This window comes from Haematobia irritans, unplaced genomic scaffold, assembly GCF_050003625.1.
Source record: "Haematobia irritans isolate KBUSLIRL unplaced genomic scaffold, ASM5000362v1 scaffold_16, whole genome shotgun sequence".
Taxonomy (NCBI): domain Eukaryota; kingdom Metazoa; phylum Arthropoda; class Insecta; order Diptera; family Muscidae; genus Haematobia; species Haematobia irritans.
Genome location: NW_027445753.1, coordinates 322393 through 343046, shown reverse-complemented (window position 1 = coordinate 343046; position 20654 = coordinate 322393). Strand labels below are relative to the sequence as shown.

General features: G+C 39.5%; 1 protein-coding gene and 2 long non-coding RNA genes across 3 annotated transcripts in view; all 3 read left to right on the top strand.

The window, feature by feature from the left end:
- Nucleotides 1-3547: 3547 nt before the first annotated feature.
- Nucleotides 3548-20654, top strand: part of LOC142242459 (putative ATP-dependent RNA helicase DDX43) — a 35864-nt gene continuing 18757 nt past the window's right edge. The window contains exon 1 of the mRNA XM_075314034.1: nt 3548-4079. Within this exon, the coding sequence (XP_075170149.1) occupies nt 3959-4079 (121 nt within the window). The 5' untranslated portion in view covers nt 3548-3958. The remainder of the gene's footprint in view (nt 4080-20654) is intronic.
- On the top strand, nt 13068-14186 carry LOC142242447 (uncharacterized). Its single transcript, XR_012724104.1, has 2 exons — nt 13068-13170; nt 13227-14186. It is a non-coding gene; the product is annotated as an uncharacterized LOC142242447 (long non-coding RNA).
- Nucleotides 18344-19468, top strand: LOC142242464 (uncharacterized). The gene is made up of 2 exons (XR_012724110.1): nt 18344-18452; nt 18509-19468. It is a non-coding gene; the product is annotated as an uncharacterized LOC142242464 (long non-coding RNA).

Below are 20654 nucleotides of genomic sequence, written 5' to 3'. Positions count from 1 at the left end.
TATTGCAGATATTATCTGTGGTGAAGTGAACAATCTTATGGCAACTGATATCGCCTCACGTGGCGGCCATAGAAGATATAACCCATGTCATCAATTTCCAGTTCCGAAATATCGAAGAATACAGTAACAGTGCTATATTTAGTTATAGAACTCGATCCGATTGGGGCATAGCATCGAAATTAATTCTTATACCTGAAGAAGCTGGTCAGGATATACCATCTGACTCCCGACCATGGCTGAACCTTTTGCTAAAACCAAAGAACGCTGTGCTGAAGAAGCACATAAATTTAATCGAATGCAATGTGGCAGAGTAGGCGTAAGTTATGGCGGTCGTAGTGGTAGTAAATAACATGGAAAATCTTCCAAACGACCTATGAATTAGCACAAACATTTTTATTGATTTTCTGTTGGATTCCATAAAAATCTATTACATATTCATTATTAACGTTAAAGGTGATTTTTTATTAAAATATGTATGTAAAGGGTGATTTGTTAAGAGCTTGATAACTTTAAAAAAAAAAAAAACGCATAAAATTTGCATAATCTCATCGGTTCTTTATTTGAAACGTTAGATTGGTCCATGACATTTACTTTTTGAAGATAATTTCATTTAAATGTTGACCGCGGCTGCGTCTTAGGTGGTCCATTCGGAAAGTCCAATTTTGGGCAACTTTTTCGAGCATTTCGGCCGGAATAGCCCGAATTTCTTCGGAAATGTTGTCTTCCAAAGCTGGAATAGTTGCTGGCTTATTTCTGTAGACTTTAGAATTGACGTAGCCCCACAAAAAATAGTCTAAAGGCGTCAAATCGCATGATCTTGGTGGCCAACTTACCGGTCCATTTCTTGAGATGAATTGTTCTCCGAAGTTTTCCCTCAAAATGGCCATAGAATCGCGAGCTGTGTGGCATGTAGCGCCATCTTGTTGAAACCACATGTCAACCAAGTTCAGTTCTTCCATTTTTGGCAACAAAAAGTTTGTTAGCATCGAACGATAGCGATCGCCATTCACCGTAACGTTGCGTCCAACAGCATCTTTGAAAAAATACGGTCCAATGATTCCACCAGCGTACAAACCACACCAAACAGTGCATTTTTCGGGATGCATGGGCAGTTCTTGAACGGCTTCTGGTTGCTCTTCACTCCAAATGCGGCAATTTTGCTTATTTACGTAGCCATTCAACCAGAAATGAGCCTCATCGCTGAACAAAATTTGTCGATAAAAAAGCGGATTTTCTGCCAACTTTTCTAGGGCCCATTCACTGAAAATTCGACGTTGTGGCAGATCGTAAGTCTATTCATGATGAAATGTCAAAGCATACTGAGCATCTTTCTCTTTGACACCATGTCTGAAATCCCACGTGATCTGTCAAATACTAATGCATGAAAATCCTAACCTCAAAAGAATCACCCTTTAGTAACATTTTTGCTGTTAAAGGTGGGTACTATGTTCGGTTTTCGAGTTGAAAATCATTTTATTTTCTCGATTTTTCCACTGGGGGGCTGAACATAGATTCTACCATGGAAGCCAGGAACGGACTTCGTTAAAAATTCCGCTAATGGGACATCAAAGTGGAGGTCAATACCTACATTTTGATGTATGCCATGAGTTCCAACAGTGTTTTTGGACGAAGATATCCCTGATTCCAACTTTTCCACTAGGGGGCAAGACAATGATTCTACCATGGAAGCGAGGAACGGACTTCGTTCAAAATTCCGCTAATGGGACATCAAAGTGGAGGTCGTTACCTACATTCTGATGTATGTCATGAGTTCCAGCAGTGTTTTTGGACGAAGATATCCCTGATTCCAAGTTTTCCACTGGGGAACAGAACATAGATTCTACCATGGAAGCCAGGAAAGGACTTCGTTCAAAATTCCGCTAATGGGACATCAAAGTGGAGGTCATTACCTACATTTTGATGTATGTCATGTGTTCCAACAGTGTTTTTGAACGAAGATATCCCTGATTCCAAGTTTTCCACTGGGGGGCAGAACATAGATTCTACCATGGAAGCCAGGAACGGACTTCGTTCAAAATTCCGCTAATGGGACATCAAAGTAGAGGTCATTACCTACATTTTTATGTATGTCATGAGTTCCAACAGTGTTTTTGGACGAAGATATGCCTGATTCCAAGTTTTCCACTGGGGGGCAGAACATAGATTCTACCATGGAAGCCAGGAACGGACTTCGTTCAAAATTCCGCTAATGGGACATCAAAGTGGAGGTCATTACCTACATTTTGATGTATGTCATGTGTTCCAACAGTGTTTTTGAACGAAGATATCCCTGATTCCAAGTTTTCCACTGGGGGGCAGAACATAGATTCTACCATGGAAGCCAGGAACGGACTTCGTTCAAAATTCCGCTAATGGGACATCAAAGTGGAGGTCATTACCTACATTTTGATGTATGTCATGTGTTCCAACAGTGTTTTTGAACGAAGATATCCCTGATTCCAAGTTTTCCACTGGGGAACAGAACATAGATTCTACCATGGAAGCCAGGAACGGACTTCGTTCAAAATTCCGCTAATGGGACATCAAAGTGGAGGTCATTACCTACATTTTGATGTATGTCATGTGTTCCAACAGTGTTTTTGAACGAAGATATCCCTGATTCCAAGTTTTCCACTGGGGGGCAGAACATAGATTCTACCATGGAAGCCAGGAACGGACTTCGTTCAAAATTCCGCTAATGGGACATCAAAGTAGAGGTCATTACCTACATTTTTATGTATGTCATGAGTTCCAACAGTGTTTTTGGACGAAGATATGCCTGATTCCAAGTTTTCCACTGGGGGCAGAACATAGATTCTACCATGGAAGCCAGGAACGGACTTCGTTCAAAATTCCGCTAATGGGACATCAAAGTGGAGGTCAGTACCTACATTTTGATGTATGTCATGTGTTCCAACAGTGTTTTTGAACGAAGATATCCCTGATTGCAAGTTTTCCACTGGGGGGCAGAACATAGATTCTACCATGGAAGCCAGGAACGAACTTCGTTCAAAATTCCGCTAATGGGACATCAAAGTGAAGGTCAATACCTACATTTTGATGTATGCCATGAGTTCCAACAGTGTTTTTGAACGAAGATATCCCTTATTGCAAGTTTTCCACTGGGGGCAGAACATAGATTCTACCATGGAAGCCAGGAACGGACTTCGTTCAAAATTCCGCTAATGGGACATCAAAGTGAAGGTCAATACCTACATTTTGATGTATGCCATGAGTTCCAAGAGTGTTTTTGGACGAAGATATCCCTGATTCCAAGTTTTCCACTGGGGGGCAGAACATAGATTCTACCATGGAAGCCAGGAACGGACTTCGTTCAAAATTCCGCTAATGGGACATCAAAGTGGAGGTCATTACCTACATTTTGATGTACGCCATGTGCTCCAAGAGTGTTTTTGGACGAAGATATTCCGGTTTCCATTTGTGACACCTTGAAATCACATTGAGAATGTTTCTCAATGTGAAGGTTCAATTATTTTCAATAAAAATGCATTCATGAAGAAAACTTGGTAACAATGAAATTCGAAAGTTTTGGCAACTCCGGTGGATTGGTTTGTTGTCGTGCAAAATTTAGATTAATAAAATAATTTTATTTATTATTTTATTAAAAATGAAGATCTCACGGTACAGCACAAACACAAATGGTAAAAATATTAGAGTTTTTATTGTTCGCTATGTTGTACATCAAAATATTCCACAGTCATAGCGTTTTGGCGCCAAAACGTGAATTGGCATGCAAATTGAGAAAGAAGGGAACAACAGAATTCATTCAGGAATATGATTTATGGAGAAGGCAATCGCCGTGAACAAATTGGATGTGTTGGAGGTAGTATGGAAATTATTATCTGCACTCCTGATCGTTTAAATTGTACAAGCGAATGTTATTGACACAGCCACTATTACTTATCTATTTTTAGATGAAGCTCATCGTATTTTGGATATGGGTTTTGAACCTCAGATTCGGAAGATATCATTGGATATACGGCCCGATAAACAACCCGTAATGACAAGTGCTAGGAGTCCGACATTTTACCGATGGTTATTTGAACAATCCCATACCGGTGCGTGATGTATCATTGGATTTGGTCGAGCAAACAATCGAAATTGTTGAAGAGAATGGAAAATTCTATTTGGTAAAGATTTTTATTAAATATGTGGAAGCTTTAGCTGATGATTTGTCTAATGATTTAAAATTAGATGGTTTTCGCTATTGCAGATATTATCTGTGGTGAAGTGAACAATCTTATGGCAACTGATATCGCCTCACGTGGCGGCCATAGAAGATATAACCCATGTCATCAATTTCCAGTTCCGAAATATCGAAGAATACAGTAACAGTGCTATATTTAGTTATAGAACTCGATCCGATTGGGGCATAGCATCGAAATTAATTCTTATACCTGAATAAGCTGGTCAGGATATACCATCTGACTCCCGACCATGGCTGAACCTTTTGCTAAAACCAAAGAACGCTGTGCTGAAGAAGCACATAAATTTAATCGAATGCAATGTGGCAGAGTAGGCGTAAGTTATGGCGGTCGTAGTGGTAGTAAATAACATGGAAAATCTTCCAAACGACCTATGAATTAGCACAAACATTTTTATTGATTTTCTGTTGGATTCCATAAAAATCTATTACATATTCATTATTAACGTTAAAGGTGATTTTTTATTAAAATATGTATGTAAAGGGTGATTTGTTAAGAGCTTGATAACTTTTAAAAAAAAAAAACGCATAAAATTTGCATAATCTCATCGGTTCTTTATTTGAAACGTTAGATTGGTCCATGACATTTACTTTTTGAAGATAATTTCATTTAAATGTTGACCGCGGCTGCGTCTTAGGTGGTCCATTCGGAAAGTCCAATTTTGGGCAACTTTTTCGAGCATTTCGGCCGGAATAGCCCGAATTTCTTCGGAAATGTTGTCTTCCAAAGCTGGAATAGTTGCTGGCTTATTTCTGTAGACTTTAGAATTGACGTAGCCCCACAAAAAATAGTCTAAAGGCGTCAAATCGCATGATCTTGGTGGCCAACTTACCGGTCCATTTCTTGAGATGAATTGTTCTCCGAAGTTTTCCCTCAAAATGGCCATAGAATCGCGAGCTGTGTGGCATGTAGCGCCATCTTGTTGAAACCACATGTCAACCAAGTTCAGTTCTTCCATTTTTGGCAACAAAAAGTTTGTTAGCATCGAACGATAGCGATCGCCATTCACCGTAACGTTGCGTCCAACAGCATCTTTGAAAAAATACGGTCCAATGATTCCACCAGCGTACAAACCACACCAAACAGTGCATTTTTCGGGATGCATGGGCAGTTCTTGAACGGCTTCTGGTTGCTCTTCACTCCAAATGCGGCAATTTTGCTTATTTACGTAGCCATTCAACCAGAAATGAGCCTCATCGCTGAACAAAATTTGTCGATAAAAAAGCGGATTTTCTGCCAACTTTTCTAGGGCCCATTCACTGAAAATTCGACGTTGTGGCAGATCGTAAGTCTATTCATGATGAAATGTCAAAGCATACTGAGCATCTTTCTCTTTGACACCATGTCTGAAATCCCACGTGATCTGTCAAATACTAATGCATGAAAATCCTAACCTCAAAAGAATCACCCTTTAGTAACATTTTTGCTGTTAAAGGTGGGTACTATGTTCGGTTTTCGAGTTGAAAATCATTTTATTTTCTCGATTTTTCCACTGGGGGGCTGAACATAGATTCTACCATGGAAGCCAGGAACGGACTTCGTTAAAAATTCCGCTAATGGGACATCAAAGTGGAGGTCAATACCTACATTTTGATGTATGCCATGAGTTCCAACAGTGTTTTTGGACGAAGATATCCCTGATTCCAACTTTTCCACTAGGGGGCAAGACAATGATTCTACCATGGAAGCGAGGAACGGACTTCGTTCAAAATTCCGCTAATGGGACATCAAAGTGGAGGTCGTTACCTACATTCTGATGTATGTCATGAGTTCCAGCAGTGTTTTTGGACGAAGATATCCCTGATTCCAAGTTTTCCACTGGGAAACAGAACATAGATTCTACCATGGAAGCCAGGAACGGACTTCGTTCAAAATTCCGCTAATGGGACATCAAAGTGGAGGTCATTACCTACATTTTGATGTATGTCATGTGTTCCAACAGTGTTTTTGAACGAAGATATCCCTGATTCCAAGTTTTCCACTGGGGGGCAGAACATAGATTCTACCATGGAAGCCAGGAACGGACTTCGTTCAAAATTCCGCTAATGGGACATCAAAGTAGAGGTCATTACCTACATTTTTATGTATGTCATGAGTTCCAACAGTGTTTTTGGACGAAGATATGCCTGATTCCAAGTTTTCCACAGGGGGGCAGAACATAGATTCTACCATGGAAGCCAGGAACGGACTTCGTTCAAAATTCCGCTAATGGGACATCAAAGTGGAGGTCATTACCTACATTTTGATGTATGTCATGTGTTCCAACAGTGTTTTTGAACGAAGATATCCCTGATTCCAAGTTTTCCACTGGGGGGCAGAACATAGATTCTACCATGGAAGCCAGGAACGGACTTCGTTCAAAATTCCGCTAATGGGACATCAAAGTGGAGGTCATTACCTACATTTTGATGTACGCCATGTGCTCCAAGAGTGTTTTTGGACGAAGATATTCCGGTTTCCATTTGTGACACCTTGAAATCACATTGAGAATGTTTCTCAATGTGAAGGTTCAATTATTTTCAATAAAAATGCATTCATGAAGAAAACTTGGTAACAATGAAATTCGAAAGTTTTGGCAACTCCGGTGGAGTTGTTTGTTGTCGTGCAAAATTAATAATAATAAAATAATTTTATTTATTATTTTATTAAAAATGGAGATCTCACGGTACAGCACAAACACAAATGGTAAAAATATTAGAGTTTTTATTGTTCGCTATGTTGTACATCAAAATATTCCACAGTCATAGCGTTTTGGCGCCAAAACGTGAATTGGCATGCATATTGTGAAAGAAGGGAACAACAGAATTCATTCAGGAATATGATTTATGGAGAAGGCAATCGCCGTGAACAAATTGGATGTGTTGGAGGTAGTATGGAAATTATTATCTGCACTCCTGATCGTTTAAATTGTACAAGCGAATGTTATTGACACAGCCACTATTACTTATCTATTTTTAGATGAAGCTCATCGTATTTTGGATATGGGTTTTGAACCTCAGATTCGGAAGATATCATTGGATATACGGCCCGATAAACAACCCGTAATGACAAGTGCTAGGAGTCCGACATTTTACCGACGGTTATTTGAACAATCCCATACCGGTGCGTGATGTATCATTGGATTTGGTCGAGCAAACAATCGAAATTGTTGAAGAGAATGGAAAATTCTATTTGGTAAAGATTTTTATTAAATATGTGGAAGCTTTAGCTGATGATTTGTCTAATGATTTAAAATTAGATGGTTTTCGCTATTGCAGATATTATCTGTGGTGAAGTGAACAATCTTATGGCAACTGATATCGCCTCACGTGGCGGCCATAGAAGATATAACCCATGTCATCAATTTCCAGTTCCGAAATATCGAAGAATACAGTAACAGTGCTATATTTAGTTATAGAACTCGATCAGATTGGGGCATAGCATCGAAATTAATTCTTATACCTGAAGAAGCTGGTCAGGATATACCATCTGACTCCCGACCATGGCTGAACCTTTTGCTAAAACCAAAGAACGCTGTGCTGAAGAAGCACATAAATTTAATCGAATGCAATGTGGCAGAGTAGGCGTAAGTTATGGCGGTCGTAGTGGTAGTAAATAACATGGAAAATCTTCCAAACGACCTATGAATTAGCACAAACATTTTTATTGATTTTCTGTTGGATTCCATAAAAATCTATTACATATTCATTAGTAACGTTAAAGGTGATTTTTTATTAAAATATGTATGTAGTAACATTTTTGCTGTTAAAGGTGGGTACTATGTTCGGTTTTCGAGTTGAAAATCATTTTATTTTCTCGATTTTTCCACTGGGGGGCTGAACATAGATTCTACCATGGAAGCCAGGAACGGACTTCGTTAAAAATTCCGCTAATGGGACATCAAAGTGGAGGTCAATACCTACATTTTGATGTATGCCATGAGTTCCAACAGTGTTTTTGGACGAAGATATCCCTGATTCCAACTTTTCCACTAGGGGGCAAGACAATGATTCTACCATGGAAGCGAGGAACGGACTTCGTTCAAAATTCCGCTAATGGGACATCAAAGTGGAGGTCGTTACCTACATTCTGATGTATGTCATGAGTTCCAGCAGTGTTTTTGGACGAAGATATCCCTGATTCCAAGTTTTCCACTGGGGAACAGAACATAGATTCTACCATGGAAGCCAGGAACGGACTTCGTTCAAAATTCCGCTAATGGGACATCAAAGTGGAGGTCATTACCTACATTTTGATGTATGTCATGTGTTCCAACAGTGTTTTTGAACGAAGATATCCCTGATTCCAAGTTTTCCACTGGGGGGCAGAACATAGATTCTACCATGGAAGCCAGGAACGGACTTCGTTCAAAATTCCGCTAATGGGACATCAAAGTAGAGGTCATTACCTACATTTTTATGTATGTCATGAGTTCCAACAGTGTTTTTGGACGAAGATATGCCTGATTCCAAGTTTTCCTCTGGGGGGCAGAACATAGATTCTACCATGGAAGCCAGGAACGGACTTCGTTCAAAATTCCGCTAATGGGACATCCAAGTGGAGGTCATTACCTACATTCTGATGTATGTCATGAGTTCCAACAGTGTTTTTGGACGAAGATATGCCTGATTCCAAGTTTTCCACTGGGGTGCAGAACATAGATTCTACCATGGAAGCCAGGAACGGACTTCGTTCAAAATTCCGCTAATGGGACATCAAAGTGGAGGTGATTACCTACATTCTGATGTATGTCATGAGTTCCAACAGTGTTTTTGGACGAAGATATCCCTGATTGCAAGTTTTCCACTGGGGGGCAGAACATAGATTCTACCATGGAAGCCAGGAACGGACTTCGTTCAAAATTCCGCTAATGGGACATCAAAGTGGAGGTCAGTACCTACATTTTGATGTATGTCATGTGTTCCAACAGTGTTTTTGAACGAAGATATCCCTGATTGCAAGTTTTCCACTGGGGGGCAGAACATAGATTCTACCATGGAAGCCAGGAACGAACTTCGTTCAAAATTCCGCTAATGGGACATCAAAGTGAAGGTCAATACCTACATTTTGATGTATGCCATGAGTTCCAACAGTGTTTTTGAACGAAGATATCCCTTATTGCAAGTTTTCCACTGGGGGGCAGAACATAGATTCTACCATGGAAGCCAGGAACGGACTTCGTTCAAAATTCCGCTAATGGGACATCAAAGTGGAGGTCAGTACCTACATTTTGATGTATGTCATGTGTTCCAACAGTGTTTTTGAACGAAGATATCCCTGATTGCAAGTTTTCCACTGGGGGGCAGAACATAGATTCTACCATGGAAGCCAGGAACGAACTTCGTTCAAAATTCCGCTAATGGGACATCAAAGTGAAGGTCAATACCTACATTTTGATGTATGCCATGAGTTCCAAGAGTGTTTTTGGACGAAGATATCCGTGATTCCAAGTTTTCCACTGGGGGGCAGAACATAGATTCTACCATGGAAGCCAGGAACGGACTTCGTTCAAAATTCCGCTAATGGGACATCAAAGTGGAGGTCATTACCTACATTTTGATGTACGCCATGTGCTCCAAGAGTGTTTTTGGACGAAGATATTCCGGTTTCCATTTGTGACACCTTGAAATCACATTGAGAATGTTTCTCAATGTGAAGGTTCAATTATTTTCAATAAAAATGCATTCATGAAGAAAACTTGGTAACAATGAAATTCGAAAGTTTTGGCAACTCCGGTGGATTGGTTTGTTGTCGTGCAAAATTTAGATTAATAAAATAATTTTATTTATTATTTTATTAAAAATGAAGATCTCACGGTACAGCACAAACACAAATGGTAAAAATATTAGAGTTTTTATTGTTCGCTATGTTGTACATCAAAATATTCCACAGTCATAGCGTTTTGGCGCCAAAACGTGAATTGGCATGCAAATTGAGAAAGAAGGGAACAACAGAATTCATTCAGGAATATGATTTATGGAGAAGGCAATCGCCGTGAACAAATTGGATGTGTTGGAGGTAGTATGGAAATTATTATCTGCACTCCTGATCGTTTAAATTGTACAAGCGAATGTTATTGACACAGCCACTATTACTTATCTATTTTTAGATGAAGCTCATCGTATTTTGGATATGGGTTTTGAACCTCAGATTCGGAAGATATCATTGGATATACGGCCCGATAAACAACCCGTAATGACAAGTGCTAGGAGTCCGACATTTTACCGACGGTTATTTGAACAATCCCATACCGGTGCGTGATGTATCATTGGATTTGGTCGAGCAAACAATCGAAATTGTTGAAGAGAATGGAAAATTCTATTTGGTAAAGATTTTTATTAAATATGTGGAAGCTTTAGCTGATGATTTGTCTAATGATTTAAAATTAGATGGTTTTCGCTATTGCAGATATTATCTGTGGTGAAGTGAACAATCTTATGGCAACTGATATCGCCTCACGTGGCGGCCATAGAAGATATAACCCATGTCATCAATTTCCAGTTCCGAAATATCGAAGAATACAGTAACAGTGCTATATTTAGTTATAGAACTCGATCCGATTGGGGCATAGCATCGAAATTAATTCTTATACCTGAAGAAGCTGGTCAGGATATACCATCTGACTCCCGACCATGGCTGAACCTTTTGCTAAAACCAAAGAACGCTGTGCTGAAGAAGCACATAAATTTAATCGAATGCAATGTGGCAGAGTAGGCGTAAGTTATGGCGGTCGTAGTGGTAGTAAATAACATGGAAAATCTTCCAAACGACCTATGAATTAGCACAAACATTTTTATTGATTTTCTGTTGGATTCCATAAAAATCTATTACATATTCATTATTAACGTTAAAGGTGATTTTTTATTAAAATATGTATGTAGTAACATTTTTGCTGTTAAAGGTGGGTACTATGTTCGGTTTTCGAGTTGAAAATCATTTTATTTTCTCGATTTTTCCACTGGGGGGCTGAACATAGATTCTACCATGGAAGCCAGGAACGGACTTCGTTAAAAATTCCGCTAATGGGACATCAAAGTGGAGGTCAATACCTACATTTTGATGTATGCCATGAGTTCCAACAGTGTTTTTGGACGAAGATATCCCTGATTCCAACTTTTCCACTAGGGGGCAAGACAATGATTCTACCATGGAAGCGAGGAACGGACTTCGTTCAAAATTCCGCTAATGGGACATCAAAGTGGAGGTCGTTACCTACATTCTGATGTATGTCTTGAGTTCCAGCAGTGTTTTTGGACGAAGATATCCCTGATTCCAAGTTTTCCACTGGGGAACAGAACATAGATTCTACCATGGAAGCCAGGAACGGACTTCGTTCAAAATTCCGCTAATGGGACATCAAAGTGGAGGTCATTACCTACATTTTGATGTATGTCATGTGTTCCAACAGTGTTTTTGAACGAAGATATCCCTGATTCCAAGTTTTCCACTGGGGGGCAGAACATAGATTCTACCATGGAAGCCAGGAACGGACTTCGTTCAAAATTCCGCTAATGGGACATCAAAGTAGAGGTCATTACCTACATTTTTATGTATGTCATGAGTTCCAACAGTGTTTTTGGACGAAGATATGCCTGATTCCAAGTTTTCCACTGGGGGGCAGAACATAGATTCTACCATGGAAGCCAGGAACGGACTTCGTTCAAAATTCCGCTAATGGGACATCAAAGTAGAGGTCATTACCTACATTCTGATGTATGTCATGAGTTCCAACAGTGTTTTTGGACGAAGATATGCCTGATTCCAAGTTTTCCACTGGGGTGCAGAACATAGATTCTACCATGGAAGTCAGGAACGGACTTCGTTCAAAATTCCGCTAATGGGACATCAAAGTGGAGGTGATTACCTACGTTCTGATGTATGTCATGAGTTCCAACAGTGTTTTTGGACGAAGATATCCCTGATTGCAAGTTTTCCACTGGGGGCAGAACATAGATTCTACCATGGAAGCCAGGAACGGACTTCGTTCAAAATTCCGCTAATGGGACATCAAAGTGGAGGTCAGTACCTACATTTTGATGTATGTCATGTGTTCCAACAGTGTTTTTGAACGAAGATATCCCTGATTGCAAGTTTTCCACTGGGGGGCAGAACATAGATTCTACCATGGAAGCCAGGAACGAACTTCGTTCAAAATTCCGCTAATGGGACATCAAAGTGAAGGTCAATACCTACATTTTGATGTATGCCATGAGTTCCAACAGTGTTTTTGAACGAAGATATCCCTTATTGCAAGTTTTCCACTGGGGGGCAGAACATAGATTCTACCATGGAAGCCAGGAACGGACTTCGTTCAAAATTCCGCTAATGGGACATCAAAGTGGAGGTCAGTACCTACATTTTGATGTATGTCATGTGTTCCAACAGTGTTTTTGAACGAAGATATCCCTGATTGCAAGTTTTCCACTGGGGGGCAGAACATAGATTCTACCATGGAAGCCAGGAACGAACTTCGTTCAAAATTCCGCTAATGGGACATCAAAGTGAAGGTCAATACCTACATTTTGATGTATGTCATGTGTTCCAACAGTGTTTTTTAACGAAGATATCTCTGATTCCAAGTTTTCCACTAGGGGGCAGAACATAGATTCTACCATAGAAGTCAGAAACGGACTCCGTTCAAAATTCTGCTTACGGCACATCAAAGTGGAAGTCATTACCTACATTTTGATGTACGCCATGTGCTCCAAGAGTGTTTTTGGACGAAGATATCCCGGTTTCCAATTTTGACACCTTGAGATAACATTGAGAATGTCTCTTAATGTGAAGGTTCAATTATTTTCAATAAAAATGCATTCATGAAGAAAACGCGGTAACAATGAAATTCGAAAGTTGTGGCAACTCCGGTGGATTGGTTTGTTGTCGTGCAAAATTTAGAATAATAAAATAATTTTATTTATTATTTTATTAAAAATGAAGATCTCACGGTACAGCACAAACAGAAATGGTAAACATATTAGTGTTTTTATTGTTCGCTATGTTGTACATCAAAATATTCCACAGTCATAGCGTTTTGGCGCCAAAACGTGAATTGGCATGCATATTGAGAAAGAAGGGAACAACAGAATTCATTCAGGAATATGATTTATGGAGAAGGCAATCGCCGTGAACAAATTGGATGTGTTGGAGGTAGTATGGAAATTATTATCTGCACTCCTGATCGTTTAAATTGTACAAGCGAATGTTATTGACACAGCCACTATTACTTATCTATTTTTAGATGAAGCTCATCGTATTTTGGATATGGGTTTTGAACCTCAGATTCGGAAGATATCATTGGATATACGGCCCGATAAACAACCCGTAATGACAAGTGCTAGGAGTCCGACATTTTACCGACGGTTATTTGAACAATCCCATACCGGTGCGTGATGTATCATTGGATTTGGTCGAGCAAACAATCGAAATTGTTGAAGAGAATGGAAAATTCTATTTGGTAAAGATTTTTATTAAATATGTGGAAGCTTTAGCTGATGATTTGTCTAATGATTTAAAATTAGATGGTTTTCGCTATTGCAGATATTATCTGTGGTGAAGTGAACAATCTTATGGCAACTGATATCGCCTCACGTGGCGGCCATAGAAGATATAACCCATGTCATCAATTTCCAGTTCCGAAATATCGAAGAATACAGTAACAGTGCTATATTTAGTTATAGAACTCGATCCGATTGGGGCATAGCATCGAAATTAATTCTTATACCTGAAGAAGCTGGTCAGGATATACCATCTGACTCCCGACCATGGCTGAACCTTTTGCTAAAACCAAAGAACGCTGTGCTGAAGAAGCACATAAATTTAATCGAATGCAATGTGGCAGAGTAGGCGTAAGTTATGGCGGTCGTAGTGGTAGTAAATAACATGGAAAATCTTCCAAACGACCTATGAATTAGCACAAACATTTTTATTGATTTTCTGTTGGATTCCATAAAAATCTATTACATATTCATTATTAACGTTAAAGGTGATTTTTTATTAAAATATGTATGTAGTAACATTTTTGCTGTTAAAGGTGGGTACTATGTTCGGTTTTCGAGTTGAAAATCATTTTATTTTCTCGATTTTTCCACTGGGGGGCTGAACATAGATTCTACCATGGAAGCCAGGAACGGACTTCGTTAAAAATTCCGCTAATGGGACATCAAAGTGGAGGTCAATACCTACATTTTGATGTATGCCATGAGTTCCAACAGTGTTTTTGGACGAAGATATCCCTGATTCCAACTTTTCCACTAGGGGGCAAGACAATGATTCTACCATGGAAGCGAGGAACGGACTTCGTTCAAAATTCCGCTAATGGGACATCAAAGTGGAGGTCGTTACCTACATTCTGATGTATGTCATGAGTTCCAGCAGTGTTTTTGGACGAAGATATCCCTGATTCCAAGTTTTCCACTGGGGAACAGAACATAGATTCTACCATGGAAGCCAGGAACGGACTTCGTTCAAAATTCCGCTAATGGGACATCAAAGTGGAGGTCATTACCTACATTTTGATGTATGTCATGTGTTCCAACAGTGTTTTTGAACGAAGATATCCCTGATTCCAAGTTTTCCACTGGGGGGCAGAACATAGATTCTACCATGGAAGCCAGGAACGGACTTCGTTCAAAATTCCGCTAATGGGACATCAAAGTAGAGGTCATTACCTACATTTTTATGTATGTCATGAGTTCCAACAGTGTTTTTGGACGAAGATATGCCTGATTCCAAGTTTTCCACTGGGGGGCAGAACATAGATTCTACCATGGAAGCCAGGAACGGACTTCGTTCAAAATTCCGCTAATGGGACATCAAAGTAGAGGTCATTACCTACATTCTGATGTATGTCATGAGTTCCAACAGTGTTTTTGAACGAAGATATCCCTGATTCCAAGTTTTCCACTGGGGGGCAGAACATAGATTCTACCATGGAAGCCAGGAACGGACTTCGTTCAAAATTCCGCTAATGGGACATCAAAGTGGAGGTCATTACCTACATTTTGATGTATGTCATGTGTTCCAACAGTGTTTTTGAACGAAGATATCCCTGATTCCAAGTTTTCCACTGGGGGGCAGAACATAGATTCTACCATGGAAGCCAGGAACGGACTTCGTTCAAAATTCCGCTAATGGGACATCAAAGTAGAGGTCATTACCTACATTTTTATGTATGTCATGAGTTCCAACAGTGTTTTTGGACGAAGATATGCCTGATTCCAAGTTTTCCACTGGGGGGCAGAACATAGATTCTACCATGGAAGCCAGGAACGGACTTCGTTCAAAATTCCGCTAATGGGACATCAAAGTAGAGGTCATTACCTACATTCTGATGTATGTCATGAGTTCCAACAGTGTTTTTGGACGAAGATATGCCTGATTCCAAGTTTTCCACTGGGGTGCAGAACATAGATTCTACCATGGAAGCCAGGAACGGACTTCGTTCAAAATTCCGCTAATGGGACATCAAAGTGGAGGTGATTACCTACAATCTGATGTATGTCATGAGTTCCAACAGTGTTTTTGGACGAAGATATCCCTGATTGCAAGTTTTCCACTGGGGGGCAGAACATAGATTCTACCATGGAAGCCAGGAACGGACTTCGTTCAAAATTCCGCTAATGGGACATCAAAGTGGAGGTCAGTACCTACATTTTGATGTATGTCATGTGTTCCAACAGTGTTTTTGAACGAAGATATCCCTGATTGCAAGTTTTCCACTGGGGGGCAGAACATAGATTCTACCATGGAAGCCAGGAACGAACTTCGTTCAAAATTCCGCTAATGGGACATCAAAGTGAAGGTCAATACCTACATTTTGATGTATGCCATGAGTTCCAACAGTGTTTTTGAACGAAGATATCCCTTATTGCAAGTTTTCCACTGGGGGGCAGAACATAGATTCTACCATGGAAGCCAGGAACGGACTTCGTTCAAAATTCCGCTAATGGGACATCAAAGTGGAGGTCAGTACCTACATTTTGATGTACGCCATGTGCTCCAAGAGTGTTTTTGGACGAAGATATTCCGGTTTCCATTTGTGACACCTTGAAATCACATTGAGAATGTTTCTCAATGTGAAGGTTCAATTATTTTCAATAAAAATGCATTCATGAAGAAAACTTGGTAACAATGAAATTCGAAAGTTTTGGCAACTCCGGTGGATTGGTTTGTTGTCGTGCAAAATTTAGAATAATAAAATAATTTTATTTATTATTTTATTAAAAATGAAGATCTCACGGTACAGCACAAACACAAATGGTAAAAATATTAGAGTTTTTATTGTTCGCTATGTTGTACATCAAAATATTCCACAGTCATAGCGTTTTGGCGCCAAAACGTGAATTGGCATGCAAATTGAGAAAGAAGGGAACAACAGAATTCATTCAGGAATATGATTTATGGAGAAGGCAATCGCCGTGAACAAATTGGATGTGTTGGAGGTAGTATGGAAATTATTATCTGCACTCCTGATCGTTTAAATTGTACAAGCGAATGTTATTGACACAGCCACTATTACTTATCTATTTTTAGATGAAGCTCATCGTATTTTGGATATGGGTTTTGAACCTCAGATTCGGAAGATATCATTGGATATACGGCCCGATAAACAACCCGTAATGACAAGTGCTAGGAGTCCGACATTTTACCGACGGTTATTTGAACAATCCCATACCGGTGCGTGATGTATCATTGGATTTGGTCGAGCAAACAATCGAAATTGTTGAAGAGAATGGAAAATTCTATTTGGTAAAGATTTTTATTAAATATGTGGAAGCTTTAGCTGATGATTTGTCTAATGATTTAAAATTAGATGGTTTTCGCTATTGCAGATATTATCTGTGGTGAAGTGAACAATCTTATGGCAACTGATATCGCCTCACGTGGCGGCCATAGAAGATATAACCCATGTCATCAATTTCCAGTTCCGAAATATCGAAGAATACAGTAACAGTGCTATATTTAGTTATAGAACTCGATCCGATTGGGGCATAGCATCGAAATTAATTCTTATACCTGAAGAAGCTGGTCAGGATATACCATCTGACTCCCGACCATGGCTGAACCTTTTGCTAAAACCAAAGAACGCTGTGCTGAAGAAGCACATAAATTTAATCGAATGCAATGTGGCAGAGTAGGCGTAAGTTATGGCGGTCGTAGTGGTAGTAAATAACATGGAAAATCTTCCAAACGACCTATGAATTAGCACAAACATTTTTATTGATTTTCTGTTGGATTCCATAAAAATCTATTACATATTCATTATTAACGTTAAAGGTGATTTTTTATTAAAATATGTATGTAGTAACATTTTTGCTGTTAAAGGTGGGTACTATGTTCGGTTTTCGAGTTGAAAATCATTTTATTTTCTCGATTTTTCCACTGGGGGGCTGAACATAGATTCTACCATGGAAGCCAGGAACGGACTTCGTTAAAAATTCCGCTAATGGGACATTAAAGTGGAGGTCAATACCTACATTTTGATGTATGCCATGAGTTCCAACAGTGTTTTTGGACGAAGATATCCCTGATTCCAACTTTTCCACTAGGGGGCAAGACAATGATTCTACCATGGAAGCGAGGAACGGACTTCGTTCAAAATTCCGCTAATGGGACATCAAAGTGGAGGTCGTTACCTACATTCTGATGTATGTCATGAGTTCCAGCAGTGTTTTTGGACGAAGATATCCCTGATTCCAAGTTTTCCACTGGGGAACAGAACATAGATTCTTCCATGGAAGCCAGGAACGGACTTCGTTCAAAATTCCGCTAATGGGACATCAAAGTGGAGGTCATTACCTACATTTTGATGTATGTCATGTGTTCCAACAGTGTTTTTGAACGAAGATATCCCTGATTCCAAGTTTTCCACTGGGGGGCAGAACATAGATTCTACCATGGAAGCCAGGAACGGACTTCGTTCAAAATTCCGCTAATGGGACATCAAAGTGGAGGTCATTACCTACATTTTGATGTACGCCATGTGCTCCAAGAGTGTTTTTGGACGAAGATATCCCGGTTTCCATTTGTGACACCTTGAAATCACATTGAGAATGTTTCTCAATGTGAAGGTTCAATTATTTTTAATAAAAATGCATTCATGAAGAAAACTTGGTAACAATGAAATTCGAAAGTTTTGGCAACTCCGGTGGATTGGTTTGTTGTCGTGCAAAATTAATAATAATAAAATAATTTTATTTATTATTTTATTAAAAATGAAGATCTCACGGTACAGCACAAACACAAATGGTAAAAATATTAGAGTTTTTATTGTTCGCTATGTTGTACATCAAAATATTCCACAGTCATAGCGTTTTGGCGCCAAAACGTGAATTGGCATGCATATTGAGAAAGAAGGGAACAACAGAATTCATTCAGGAATATGATTTATGGAGAAGGCAATCGCCGTGAACAAATTGGATGTGTTGGAGGTAGTATGGAAATTATTATCTGCACTCCTGATCGTTTAAATTGTACAAGCGAATGTTATTGACACAGCCACTATTACTTATCTATTTTTAGATGAAGCTCATCGTATTTTGGATATGGGTTTTGAACCTCAGATTCGGAAGATATCATTGGATATACGGCCCGATAAACAACCCGTAATGACAAGTGCTAGGAGTCCGACATTTTACCGACGGTTATTTGAACAATCCCATACCGGTGCGTGATGTATCATTGGATTTGGTCGAGCAAACAATCGAAATTGTTGAAGAGAATGGAAAATTCTATTTGGTAAAGATTTTTATTAAATATGTGGAAGCTTTAGCTGATGATTTGTCTAATGATTTAAAATTAGATGGTTTTCGCTATTGCAGATATTATCTGTGGTGAAGTGAACAATCTTATGGCAACTGATATCGCCTCACGTGGCGGCCATAGAAGATATAACCCATGTCATCAATTTCCAGTTCCGAAATATCGAAGAATACAGTAACAGTGCTATATTTAGTTATAGAACTCGATCCGATTGGGGCATAGCATCGAAATTAATTCTTATACCTGAAGAAGCTGGTCAGGATATACCATCTGACTCCCGACCATGGCTGAACCTTTTGCTAAAACCAAAGAACGCTGTGCTGAAGAAGCACATAAATTTAATCGAATGCAATGTGGCAGAGTAGGCGTAAGTTATGGCGGTCGTAGTGGTAGTAAATAACATGGAAAATCTTCCAAACGACCTATGAATTAGCACAAACATTTTTATTGATTTTCTGTTGGATTCCATAAAAATCTATTACATATTCATTAGTAACGTTAAAGGTGATTTTTTATTAAAATATGTATGTAGTAACATTTTTGCTGTTAAAGGTGGGTACTATGTTCGGTTTTCGAGTTGAAAATCATTTTATTTTCTCGATTTTTCCACTGGGGGGCTGAACATAGATTCTACCATGGAAGCCAGGAACGGACTTCGTTAAAAATTCCGCTAATGGGACATCAAAGTGGAGGTCAATACCTACATTTTGATGTATGCCATGAGTTCCAACAGTGTTTTTGGACGAAGATATCCCTGATTCCAACTTTTCCACTAGGGGGCAAGACAATGATTCTACCATGGAAGCGAGGAACGGACTTCGTTCAAAATTCCGCTAATGGGACATCAAAGTGGAGGTCGTTACCTACATTCTGATGTATGTCATGGGTTCCAGCAGTGTTTTTGGACGAAGATATCCCTGATTCCAAGTTTTCCACTGGGGAACAGAACATAGATTCTACCATGGAAGCCAGGAACGGACTTCGTTCAAAATTCCGCTAATGGGACATCAAAGTGGAGGTCATTACCTACATTTTGATGTATGTCATGTGTTCCAACAGTGTTTTTGAACGAAGATATCCCTGATTCCAAGTTTTCCACTGGGGGGCAGAACATAGATTCTACCATGGAAGCCAGGAACGGACTTCGTTCAAAATTCCGCTAATGGGACATCAAAGTAGAGGTCATTACCTACATTTTTATGTATGTCATGAGTTCCAACAGTGTTTTTGGAGGAAGATATGCCTGATTCCAAGTTTTCCACTGGGGGGCAGAACATAGATTCTACCATGGAAGCCAGGAACGGACTTCGTTCAAAATTCCGCTAATGGGACATCAAAGTAGAGGTCATTACCTACATTCTGATGTATGTCATGAGTTCCAACAGTGTTTTTGGACGAAGATATGCCTGATTCCAAGTTTTCCACTGGGGTGCAGAACATAGATTCTACCATGGAAGTCAGGAACGGACTTCGTTCAAAATTCCGCTAATGGGACATCAAAGTGGAGGTGATTACCTACGTTCTGATGTATGTCATGAGTTCCAACAGTGTTTTTGGACGAAGATATCCCTGATTGCAAGTTTTCCACTGGGGGCAGAACATAGATTCTACCATGGAAGCCAGGAACGGACTTCGTTCAAAATTCCGCTAATGGGACATCAAAGTGGAGGTCAGTACCTACATTTTGAT